The sequence below is a fragment of the Vidua macroura genome, chromosome 3, assembly GCF_024509145.1.
Source record: "Vidua macroura isolate BioBank_ID:100142 chromosome 3, ASM2450914v1, whole genome shotgun sequence".
Classification (NCBI taxonomy): Eukaryota; Metazoa; Chordata; class Aves; order Passeriformes; family Viduidae; genus Vidua; species Vidua macroura.
The window spans coordinates 38,699,538-38,712,512 of record NC_071573.1 but is presented as its reverse complement, the minus strand read 5'-3'; the positions used below and the strand labels follow the sequence as shown (position 1 = coordinate 38,712,512).

Here is a 12,975-nt window from a genome sequence, read left to right as displayed (position 1 = left end):
AGAAAATTCTTCCCTATGAGGGTGGTGATGCCCTGGCACAGGTTGCCCAGAGCAGCTGTGGCTGCCCCATCCCTGGAAATAAATGTTTAAGGCTGGGCTGGATGGAGCTCTGAGCAACCTGGCCTTGTGGAAGGTGTCCTGGCCCATGGCAGAGGGGTAGAACTGGATTATATTTAAGGTCCTGTCCAACCCAAGTCTGTGATTCTGTGATACAGTTTGGGGTTCAGGCCTTGGTCCTTGTGATCATTTTGTTCAGCAGTTGTGTGCAAGCCAGGATAGGTGGTGGTAATTGAATCTGAAGATGCGTGTAGGTATTTCCAAGAGCAGCCCCCAGAAGTGTTAAATCGTTTGAATTGCCCACTAAAGGTGATGTTTCTGTAGCTACTTTGTATTTCATACAGAAGAACCAGCAGTAGGTAGGGTTCCTGGAGAACCAGAAGAGCAGCTGACTGGTTGCTGTTGCTGTAATGTGATGGGTGTTCTCCACCGAGGGAGCTAGGCATGTTGTGGGAGATGGTTACACAGGTTTGTATTCCAGTCCCCTGAAATTAAACCACCAGTTCACACAGCCATCACCAATGCACAGAGAGCTGGGCACCTGCTCCTCTAAATCTGCTTAAATATGTCATCTTATCTTCTGAACTGAAACAAAAACTATAAATCAAAAGCTGAGTTCTTCCACCAGTTTAATCTGTTAAACCCAGATGACTTTTATGTTTATTTGCTGTGGGAGGCTTTACAGTAACTTTTTGGAGATGAACATAGTCACTCCTGTACATGAACCTGCGTCTGGCTTGTGGAAGGTTCATTTTTGTGTGGCTGACACCAAAATGCCATAAACTCTGTATAAAAATAAAGACCATGAAGGGACCTGCCCTTCCACACCCCGCAATGCTTGCCTGGCTCCTGGACATTGTTCTGTGCATCATGTCATTGAGGGAGGTTTAGTGCCATCAAAGACAGAAAGCAGCAGAATTGTTTGTTCTACATGCTGCATTATGTAGCTTTCCCTTTTTTCTTTTCCAGAGGATTTTCAGCAGTGAAAGGGGTCACATGTTGTAACGTTTATTAGGGAAGGGTAGATATTTAATAGGATTTAGCAGCTGGTTGGTGCTTCCTAGTAAAAGCAAAAGAATTGCTGAACACACCCCTGATTTCTCCACAATTGTCTCCATGTAGCAGAGTCGGGAAAGCAGCAAAGATTTTGCTCCTAATAAAATCACCAGCTAAACACAGCACAAACAAAATCCCTCCATTACTTTGTCATCTTTAACATTTGCATTCAAGTTCTTGTGTAAGTCATGCTGGAGCAAGTAAAAGCTTTGGTGTGATCTCACCAGTTTGGATTGGAAATTACTCCACAGATTACTTTGTGCCATAAAACAACCATTAACAAATGCATCCTATTTGCATGAGAATGATCAGCTGCTCCACTCCCATTCCTCCACGGTAAACTGTCAGCAAGATTAAAGTGAGAGATGTGTTTTTCTAAGCACTGGACCCACGTGGATCATGTTCTCTGTGTGTCATGTGTAAATTTGACTTCCTGCAGGTTTTGTTCTAGTTTTTTCCTTGTCCCTGCGTGTGTGTACTATGGACTTGTGCTTTCTACATTGAGCTCTGTTTCTTCCATTTTTATCAATCCCAATTTTCAGTCTTAATCTGTTATCTGCAGCTAGAGAAAAGCAGCATCCATGCATTCACTGCTCAGTTTATTGCTATAGGATACCTGAATATTGAAAGAAACTTGAATGTTAGGAGAAAATTTCCTTTTCTCTGCTGATAGCTAATAGTGATCTTTCCTCCTTCCTTCATTTTCTTCCCCATAGATCAATTCCAATATATTTCCATTTAGACTATCTGTGCCTGGCCGTGCATGCTTATGCATTGTTCTCTGGACTTCCTGATGCCCAAGGACTAATACAGCATGTGTGGGACCATCTGGAAAGGCCATCATTTCGGGAGTGTTTACCCAAGCCAGATGTTTCTCTCCTCAGCTGATCCTCAGTGGAGTGCACCTCAGTGAGGTGCATTTTACCCTCTGGGCTATATCTAGTGATGCATCAGTTCAGTGCTTTGCATAGCTACACACCCCACAAGCTGCAGTCCCACAGGGGGTCTCACCCCAGGGTGGGGTCCTGCTGGGCTGTGAGGAGCACAACAAACCCAGCCTCAGCCTCTTTCCCCAGCCTGAGGCACAGCCCAGGACTGCTGGCAGTTCCCCAGCCTTCTCTGAGCACACAGCCGTAGATTTGGACAGGGAATCTAAGGAGCAGGAGCCACCAACGCTGTTTGTCAAGGTGCCGCTGGAGTAGTGACCAAAGGAGCTGTGTCAGACCCACTGAGGGGCTCTGCGTACCTCAGGGCCAGGTTGCTCCATTCAAGCCTGCCTGGAATATCAGAGGCTGGGCCCATGTCAGAGTTATTTCATGTTCTCTATCGCTCTTTGCTTACTCCAACAAACAGTGAACGTTATCACAACATATCTGGTCGTGTTGTTTACTGATAAAATCTTATTTGATCACCACATTCTGGTCCCAGTAGCTGATCTGCCCTTCCCTCACAAATCTTTCTCAACTGAAAAACCTCTAGGCACAGTTGGAATTTGTGAAGCTGTGAATATTACTGGCTGTTCCGCTCCACATCCTTGCGTCTCTGAGAAAGCATAGGGTGAATATCCTGTACCCTGAACACCAACGGCAATGGGGATGTTGTCCTGTGAAAGGAAGCTGTTTTCTCTGTGCTCTGTGAAATGAGGATATCATCTGGGAAATTCTGGGAAGCTGTGGATAGTGGATATCAGCAGAAGTGGTGTGCTTAGAGCAGCACTCAGCTGATCTCTGAGTCAGTGGATGTTGCAGTGCTTCATGTAGGACACACTGGATGCTATAATAAAAAAAATAATCATTTTAAGCTGGAGAAATGACTTCCAGCATGGAAGTATAAGATGGAAACCTGCAGGAGATGAAGCTTTTGGAGTTAGGGATTAAAAATCATCTGTAATTTGTCTTACTTGAGGTATTGCAGGGATCCATGGACAATGCCAGTGCCAAGAGCAGATGCCCTTGGGCTGGACTCAGCAGAGAAGCTGTTGGTGCCACTGATGGCTGGGCTGTCCTGAGGAGCTGAGAGCCCAGCAGCAGTTCCAGACTGCTCCTTTCAGCTCTCCTTTTTTTGCTCCAATTTCACTGTTTGGGCTCCTTTGAGAGCACCCCCTTTGCTGTGTGGAGGCTTTTGCCCCTGTCCAGGGGCTGGTGAGAGCTGTCACACACCCTAAGTCATTTCACCTGTGCAGGGCTGGCAGCAGCATGGCCTAAACAGATTTACCAATCCATTTGAAAGGGATTCAAGGTCAGTGTGTTGGAAATGTGGTTTGACTGGTATGGAAGTGATCAGGGTGTCTGGAAGGTGGTTTTAGCAGGCAGGTAACAGGTAACCTTTGCCATGGCTGCAGTCAGTGCTGCTGCATGCAAAGGCCCTGGGGCCCATAATGACCGCTGGCATGTGGGAATACACAGGGTCATGGGGCCCACGTTAGTCTCAGGCAGCTCCTGTAGCCCTGCCTTTCCCAGGGCAGTTATTAAATTCTCCATTATTCTGGCACAGCCCTATTGAGTTCACCCAGTGGAGCTGAGTGTGTGATAAGGGGGGTGGTATATGTGACATCCCTCTCACTGTCCCGCAATGGGGACTCGTAACTGAGCTCTGTGCTTTCAGAAAGTGGACTGCATTTTTGTCAGATTTTTTCTCATCAAATTAGTGGAGGAAGAATAGTCTCCCCTCAAGCGAGGAAGGGGTTAGATGCCTGTTTGTGATCCTGTCCAGCTCAGTTTATGCTTTCAGTGTACCAACTCTGGTTTATTTACTAAACTCCTAAACAAAGTCAGCCCTTGATGCATCACAATCACAGTGCTGGAGTTTGCAAGCCCCTGTCTGGTGGTAGCATTGTCATGGGGCCTTCCGCATAAAGGAAATTTCCTCCCCAGTGTTGCTTCAAGATAAGTTAGATTCTCTATTATTGATACTGCTTGGAGAGCGGCTTCCGTTTTCCTGCTGTGCATATTTTGCATGTTGCTCATTTCTCTTTACCCTTGGGAAACAAATGTTTTCCCAAGCTGTAGGACACTTGGAGCTCCACCCATATCCTCTTATTTTAATTAATCTTCAAAATCCATAACTGTGTTTTTGAAAATATGAAGGACATTTGTCAAAACCATCACATGAGGTTTGTAAATAGCACTCAAGGCCCATGGCTGATGTTAAATCCCTGGAGTCACCATTCATGGATGCACCTGGCCCTTACTGTGGAGGTTTCTGCACATTAAGAGAGTCACAGTTGTTTGCTTAACCAATTTGTCAGGGCTCTAAGCACCACATTTCTGTACATATCTTTCTTTATTTGAAGCATATAATCAAAATTCCTTGGTTTTAATTCTGTGTGTGTTTTAACCTGAAACCTCAGAGCAGAAAAATATTTTATCAGTTAGAAAGGGTTGATAAAAGCATTGCAAAAACCTGGTGTCATTGTGAAACACCATGTAGAAATAATCAGGAGAGGTTTCAGCATGACCAACCCCAGTCACACCACTTTCCAAATGGGCTTGGTTTGCTTTCCCACGTTGTGCAAGAGGAGTGAAGTGATGCAGGTAAGAAGGGCTGTGCCTTCTCCCTCCAGGGGCTTCTCTGGCTGAGAGTGTCAGTGGGGAATTAGAGCTGTGCTCCGCCTGTGCCAAGTGCAGGATAAAGCCTGGCCTGCCTGGGTGACTGCCCCATTAGGAGCCTGAAAGAGCTGCTGTGTCTCTCCAGTGGCATTTTTCTGACGTAAGTTGCTGGTTGTTCCCAAAAGTTGGCAGTGGCATATGGGGCCTGGCCCTTGTGGAAAACCACAGGGTTTTCCCATGGGGCTGCACCCAGACAATCAGGGATCTCCCTGCTTTGAGCCCTGCTTCCTGTAAGTCAGAGGAGAGATGGAAAGAAGGTGAAAAGCTATGAATAGCTCCAGCACTGAAGTTGCTGGCGCTCATGTAAAAAGCTGACTGTAGGCTCAGCACGAGGAGTTAGCGCTGGAACCAGCACAGCTGTGGTCCCAGTAGAGACTTTCACACTATTTTTAAGTGGTGGAGCCAGCAGGGAGGAGGCCGGTTCCACAGAGGATGGGTGGGGATCAGGTGAGAGGAGCTCAGGCAAGAGCGAGCTGGGGCGGAGGTGGGAGCCAGAGAAACCGACCGGGCCCTGCAGCCTCTCACTGTAAACAGGAAATCGAGGCTACTGAGAGCAAGGCTGAGGAAACGGGAAAGCAGAAGGGGAGAGGCAGCGACTTTGAACTCTAGAGTAAAGAAAACACTCCTAAGGGCACCACCATCAGCTCCATGAGCATAGAGGGCCTCCAGCCAGGCTGGATTCCCATCCTCTCCCTCCCTGATAGTTCACTGTGCTTAAGGATGCTGAGGCAACACCCAAGACAAGAAGTCAGTCAAACTTTATCAGGGTTTTTTCCCTGTGTCCCCACTGCCTGAAAAATGCACTTTGTCCTCTTTTGGGGCCACTGAAAGTGCTAGGGTGGGAAAGATTTTTGGGACTCAAAAGTGGCCTCAGAGCCACATGGATGATGTCCCCAGGAGGGACCTGTCTTCCCTGTCCTGGAAGGGCTGCTTGCTCTGTTGGCTTCCTTAACTTGCTTTCAAGACCAGAAGGTCCCAAGCTGGTGTCAGTTAATACCATGGCTCTAAAGGTTTCACAACATGACTTGATGTGTCACTGCATTTCCCACATTGTGTCTTTGATTTGTTCAAAATTAGGCCCTGACTCTTGATCTCCTCTTACTAAACCCACATGGACATTCTTTTCCCATTCTTTACTTTCACTGTGACCCCAAATTGGGAGAATTATTGATAACCATATTTTTTGACCAAATATTTTTTAATGGTTGGCTTTAAGATGATATTTGATAGCTCTTTTTATTTTACATAATATTTTATATATCCAACTCTATTTTCATGGTCCTATACATTGGCATTTCTCTTTGGAATGAATGTAAAGCACAGGGATCACTGAATGTTGTGCTTCTGTGTAGAGACTACAGTGATTAAATAAACAAACTTGCTGAGTTGTTCTGGGGCTTGTACAAGCTGGTGAAAAGAGACATTATTTCTGATTATTTGCAAGGTTTCTCTTCTGTGACTCATTTAAAAAAAAAATACTTCAAGTAAAGGCATGGATTACTAGACAAGCAGATATGCAGATACAGCATTCCCAGGCACTTGCTATAAATAGTTCATAAAAAATATATTTAAAGCTAGTTGACACTAGTTGCAGTTCCTGCTGATCTCCTCTTCTTTTCCTCTATCACAGGGATCCTCTGCTCCATACAGACTAAGGGCAAATACAAAAATGCAAACTGTCAGTTCACCCAAAGCATGTTGTTCTGTCACTAACCCCAGCTTTGACATTTTTCCTAGCCACATTTGTAATTTCACACCTTAACAGGTAGGTAAAGCTGTCAAAAATGGGGCAGTTTCAGGGTAGTAGATTTGGTCATGTTTAACCACCTTGGTAGGAAGGACAAGTTCAGAAATAAGTGCGAGGAACTGAAATCTTAGGGTGGGGTTTGCGCAGTTGTGCAAACCACCACTCAGTGCAGGTCTGCTCTCCCTCCCACTCACCACCATTCTGTTATCTGATTTCTCTTCTTACTGTCTTTTCTTATTTTACTTGATCCCCAGCTTTCTGTCCTCTTCACTCTCAGCGTCTTTGTCATCCCACATCACCATGATGAGATTTTTGCTGCTATCCCCAAGGTCCTGGAGACAGTGGCTGGTTATGAACGTGCTGGGACCATGCCCCCACCATGCTGCACTGCCAGGAAGGGAGCACATCCTTCCTTTGTGAGGACAGCATCCACCAAACCCCTGGGCAGGCAGATCTGGAATGTTCTCCGTGTTTTAAGCAACGTTCTTGGGGCTTTTAGAGCTGGGGGTGCTGCAGTTTAGGATTAATCTGTCTTCATATCCTGTTTCTGCACATGCCAACAACTTTATAGAGACTGATGGGAGGGTTGGAATCTTGTCTGCCTGGAAAAGCAGAGCACTTCCATTCATCTGTCTAACTGTGGCTTCCAGAGTCCGAGTCCGAGCACCTGTGTTTTGACAAATTTGGTCTCTAGTATTTCCCAGCTCAGTGAAATGACTTTTGGCTATCAAGGCTTCATCCAAAGCCCTTGGCAAAAGAATGTAACCACAGAGATGTATAATGTTTTCTGTCTGAGAGCTCTGGGCTTGGCAGATAGGAGCTGGGTAGGAGTTTGTGAATTAATGTGAACTGCAGTGAGCCTTTGCAGTAAGAGAGCTCTCACAGCCAATGTTTTCCTCTATAAACTGTTGTGAAAGACTCTGGGAAGGGAAAGTGGAAAGAATCTATTTTTCTATGGCTTGATATAAATGCTTGTCTACCTCAGGCATACAGTTATGGAAAAATTCATGTTGACATTGTGTAAATACAGTTACAAATGTTGAATCTGCAAATAAATATTGCCATGAGAAGGGAAAAAAGTCAGTGGGAAGCTTTGGTCTCTGCTCTCTATCATATTTGTCTTAATCCAAAAGGACTTGTGCTATTTTGGGGGATCTGTTATGGATTTGTGTGTGTTCCAGAGCAGGTGAACTCAGCAGGTGAAGAATGGTGGGTTTTCAATGAAAAGTCCTAATTTCATCAATGATTCTCCCAAAAAGACAAGCCATACCTTTGATTTAATATTAAATGTTTGAGCATCCCATTTTCACCTAGAAACGTGAATTGTGATTTACTTTGAGTAACATTATGTTGTTTTCCCCACAGATGAACGTGAGGCAGTTCAGAAGAAGACCTTCACAAAGTGGGTGAATTCCCACTTGGCTCGTGTGTCCTGCCGAATTACAGACCTGTACACTGACCTTCGAGATGGGAGGATGCTCATCAAACTCCTGGAAGTGCTTTCAGGAGAGAGACTTGTAAGTGCTTATTGGTATCCATTGTGGGGGGTTTGGGTTGGGTTGGGTTTTGTGAATCCTTGTCTCAACTGCAGTATAGGAAATCTGGGTGCTGAGGGTTCAGCACTGAAAATGTCTTTTTATATATTAAAGGAAAAAAAAAAGAGAGCTCTATTGCTTCAGCTGGATCCATACACCACTAAAATATCTTCCTACTGGCTTCAGTGGGAATCAGAGGAAGTCTTCTTCAAAGGTTCCTTGCTGGTAACATGCTGAATGCTTCCAGCAGCATGTTCCCTGCTTCCAGATCTGACAGGCACAGAGTACAAAATGTTCCTGAGCCCCTTAGATCCTTTGGTGGTGGTGAGTTGATATGCTGGGGGACATTCCTGGGCCCTGTGGGCAGTGGCCCATTTCTCTGCTAACAAACCCTGCACTGATGCAGGTGTGCAGGCCTGGCACATCCCTGCTCCCTTCCCACAGCATGCCAGGGTTGTGCAGGACAACAACTGGAGAGGGCCACGTCACCCTGGGAGCAGCTGATTACACCCCACTGCTGAGGAATGTCCCTGAGTGTACTTGATTTTACTCAGATAGATAAGGTTTGGGCTTTCTTTGGTTAGGGGAATATCTAAAATCAATATAAATAAATGGGTCAAATTCGTTCTTTGGGTGTGCTGAAGCACCCCCTTGGTACCAGCACAAGGAGTGGTGAGTAAGAAAGTCCTTGTAGTGGAAAATGCTGCTGCACAAGAGGAAAATTGGATGCCAGGAAATGGCTGGGTATCAGCTTCTCCTTCAGTTCCTTAAATGATGACGATGCTCTTAACTGCCTAATTTAGAGCAATCTTTTCAAAGAAATACCAGTCTTTATCTAAGACCCAAGGCTGCAGGGGGCTGGGTAATCACTTGTCATCAGGCTCTCCTATTAGTGGAGCTCTGTGGCTTAAGACTCTGGTTAATGAGTGGAACATATGGCTCAGTTTAGTGTGTGTGTGTGGAGGCAGGAGAGGAGCTGCCTGAGTGCATCTTGGAGGGCAAGGGAGTTGGGATGTGCACAGAAGTGCCTGTGTGGATGGGATAACAAATCCTGGTGTACATCAGCTGTAGTTTGCTCTGAACCCCCTCTGTCTCTGCCAGACCGCTCGCCTCAGCGACGTGTTGGGTTTGATGTGCTCACTGCAGATAGCAGATATTCCTCATACAGGGATAGTTGAGACGAACATGCCCCATTATTTGAGGGCTGACATACCAACTGTGTCACCTCTGGTTAAATCTGCCTGTCTACCTGTCAAGTTTTGACTTTCAGCAGCAAATAGGAAGCTCAGAGCAATCCTATGGCTGTGGTTGCACCATTCATTTCCATATTTCACTCTAGGTTTTGGAAAATGCAAACAGGGCTGGGGCAGCTATGGGGTGAGGAGAGGACAGGAGCTTCCTGGAGCTGTGCTTGCATCATTGTGTCTGGCATTGGCAGCTGCCTGCACTACCACACATTCTTTTTGTAGCTTCCTTATCTGAGGCTGGAGGACAGCAGGCTCTGTTTGAACAGTGCATTCCACCACACCTTCCTCTGCAAACAAGAGTAAACTCAATGCACTAAACCTTGAGACAATTACACACACCAAAAGTATTCCGTAAGAATCTTACACACACCAAAAAGTATTCCAGGAGGACTGTCATGCAGCCTTCACTTGCTGATGTTCTTCAGTTTTTGCAATTTATTTTAGTCAATATTAGAAAAAAATTCTCCATGGCACCCCAGAGAAATTTGAAAGCAGATCTTATGCAGAAGGCTTAAAATCAAGGCAAGAAACATCAAATTATAAGAAAGCAGAAACTAGCATAGGTGAATGTCCCATAAACATGGTGTATTTATTGATGCAGTCGAACAAACAGAAGTTGTTTCCTCTCTTTTGAAATTGGGATTCAGATTCAAGAGCCTGTGGAGCAGAGTCCAGGATTTTGGATGCCAGTCAGGAAAGCAGGGCTGCTCTTTGCCCTCTCACTTCGATTGCACAAACCCTGCATTTTCCAAAATTTATTGTGATTTTTGTTGATGAAAACCCACAGTCTTTGAGGTGTGTTGGAGAAACTCAGAATGAGAGCAGCTGATAACAGCAACACCTACATCTTCCTGACCTTGCTCAGTTTGATTCCTAATCCAAGTGTTTAGTCCAGACCTTACAGCATAATGTCCTCCGCACAGCAGTGTTTGGAAGGAAGCTGATAGCATGCAATGCTCTCACTGAGCACAGTGGGAAAGAATCCAGCCAGCATGAAAGGACAGTTGTAACTTGGTTTGCACACACTGTTAACCAGCTTCTCCCAAACAGAAAAATAAAGCTGGGAATTGTTTTTGACCTAAGATTAAGCATTTAACTCAGTTTCTTCCCTAACCAAATTAAGGATTAGTAAATTCTTTGCAATTCCTGAAGTCTCAAAGGTCAAACCACTTAAGCACATTCTCTGTAGTGAATTCTGTCACATTTTCACTTGGAAAAGAGGAAGGGTTTTGATGTAGAATCAGTTTTCCTGTAACGTGTATGTGAAGACTCTGGGTTTGGTACTTGCTTTCCCTCCACTTAGTGTCTGGATCTGTGTTAGCCCAATAAATGTGCAAGATATGTCTCACTGTGCCTCATCCTGAGACTATGCAGGGGAGTGTGGCAAGCACAGCCACACCTTGAACAAACCAGACTCAGATGCCTCTTCCTCTACATAAAACATCTCTGGTGAATGGTTTTGGCTCTGTAACTATGGCAATGGAGCTTCTGAGAGCACAAAATGAGCTTTTTGAATCCTTTTCTGCTCGGTAGTTTGAGGCAATAGAGGTAGTGCACATACTGCTTTGGGCAGTGGGAAAAGGCTGTGTTAAGGCACAGGGGACAGGCTGGGGTCTGCCACTGCTTCTGAGAAATGGCCAAAGTCACAGTAATTTCTGAGCCTTGGGATCATCCTTGTGCATCCTTGTGTAGGTGAGCAGGCCTGGGAAGCTGGTCCAGGGCTCCAGGTGTGGCCATGGGCTGAGACAAGCCGTGGGCTGGAGCTGGGGGTGCACCCAGGCCTCCACCTTCCTTCCTGCTCTGGAACTGCCTCCTACCTGTGTTTTGTTTTGCAATGTTCAGTCAAGCCTTAGGTCCAGCTTTCTACACTCCTAATGATTGATGGTGCCAGCTAAAGGCTGGATCCCAGATTGTCCCTGCTGGGTGAGGAATCTCTGGGAGGCTTCAGCCAAACATGTAGCTCTCTCCTGCTTCTTCTGCTCCAGATGTGTCTCTTTTCACTGGCAGTGTTTGGAATGGATGGGGTGTGTACAGGCTGTACATGCAATCTGGGCCTCTTTGGAGGGCCTTTTATACTCCAAAGCAGAGGGAGTCTCCTGGAAATTCTCCCGCTTGCTGTGAGCTGTGGGTTGACTCTGCATCATTCCCCAGCCTCAGGAGGAGAACAGACCCAGGCTGATTGAGGCTGAAGCCGGTGGCCTCAGGGTTTGTGTGTCCCAAACGGCATCTTCCTGCAAGGCTTCCCTCTCCACCATCTCCTGTGGCATAGGCTGTGTTTCCAGGGACTGTACCATGGCACTGGCTGAAACTCTTCACCTTGAATGCAGGCTGGGGCAAGGATATTGCCTGAGCTATTTCTATGGCCAGTTAATTACATTCACTGCAGAAAACAAGGAAATTATGGCAGTTAGTTTTTTGGCTGAGTGCCTTTGGTGACATCCCAGTGCACACTGAACAGGCTATTCAGCTGTAAACCTCATCTGCACAACGAAGTTCCCTTAATTTTATTCAGTTTTACAGCAGAATTCTGAATGCTGATGACACATTCATTGCATTTTTGCAGTTGCACTGGGCCTTCATATAACTGTGTTATATTGGTGTAGCTGATTTTGTAATTAGTATTTTTTTCCTATGAAGAAAAATTTGTAATCAATCTCTGTTACTTTCTTACTCTTTATCTGATTTACTGGGCAAAGAAAAGCAATGCCACTTCTTTCTGGAGGATATTTACTGACTAACTCAAATCTGAGCTTGTGAGTGAATATCCTAGAGAGGAAACATGAAGGAAGTAAGCAGGGAAAATCCTTTGAAAGGCAAATGAAACTGGGGCCATGTGTCCAGCTCAGGTCCAGGATACTGGTTTTTCCACCATGGGTTTGGCACCTGCTTCCATTATCCTGGTGAAAATGCGCTGGAAGATCCAAGGAGTGGTTTTGTCCCTGGAATTTGAGGAACAATTGCAGCGTTGCTGCCTGGGAGTGGTGACGCACCAGCCAGGACTGAAGAGTTTACAAGCTCTGATTTTTCCCCCTCCCATCTACAGTAATAAATGTTTTTATTCTTCCTTTTACCTTCTAGCCTAAACCAACTAAAGGAAGGATGCGCATCCATTGCCTGGAGAATGTGGATAAAGCCCTCCAGTTCCTGAAAGAGCAACGAGTGCACCTAGAAAACATGGGATCTCATGATATTGTGGATGGGAATCACAGGCTGACACTTGGCCTTATTTGGACCATTATCTTGAGATTCCAGGTAGAGTTGTGTGCACACACAGATACATGGATGAGCTTTCCACGCCTGTTTGTCACTTGCTTCTCTGTGCATTTTAGGAGCAGAGTGCTCCCATCTGATGGGAGGGAGAAGTGCTTGGGAACCTGTCAGGATAAATCAGTCTCTGTGGTGCTGCTGACCTGTGATGGGAGTTTCCTGTGGGGAAATTCATATGGCTTTATTTTTAAATCACTAATAAATGTGAAGCTCCAGTCTCCACACTAGATCTAGGAGGAAATGCCCTGAGCTGCTCTCCATCTCCGTGCTCCAGGTTATCCATAACCTGGCTGGTTTGGCACTGAAATGGATTAAGGGTGCCCACAGGAATTATTTTACTGTCCCAGCTAAGGCTTGAGATTTCTTGTTTTCCAGGAAGTTCCAGATTGGTCTTTGCCCTCAGCTAAAAAAGGCTGGAAAGTCCTTTTGCAGAAAGAACAATACATCCATATAATAAA

At 45.6% G+C, this 12,975-nt stretch overlaps 1 protein-coding gene across 6 annotated transcripts in view; it reads left to right on the top strand.

Annotated features, from left to right (window-relative positions):
• Window positions 1–12,975, top strand: part of SPTBN1 (spectrin beta, non-erythrocytic 1) — a 117,831-nt gene that overhangs the window by 62,773 nt on the left and 42,083 nt on the right. For all 6 annotated transcript variants that reach the window (XM_053972596.1, XM_053972595.1, XM_053972597.1 and 3 more), the window contains 2 exons: window positions 7,834–7,985; window positions 12,329–12,502. In XM_053972596.1, coding sequence (XP_053828571.1) covers window positions 7,834–7,985; window positions 12,329–12,502 — 326 coding nt within the window. The remainder of the gene's footprint in view (window positions 1–7,833; window positions 7,986–12,328; window positions 12,503–12,975) is intronic.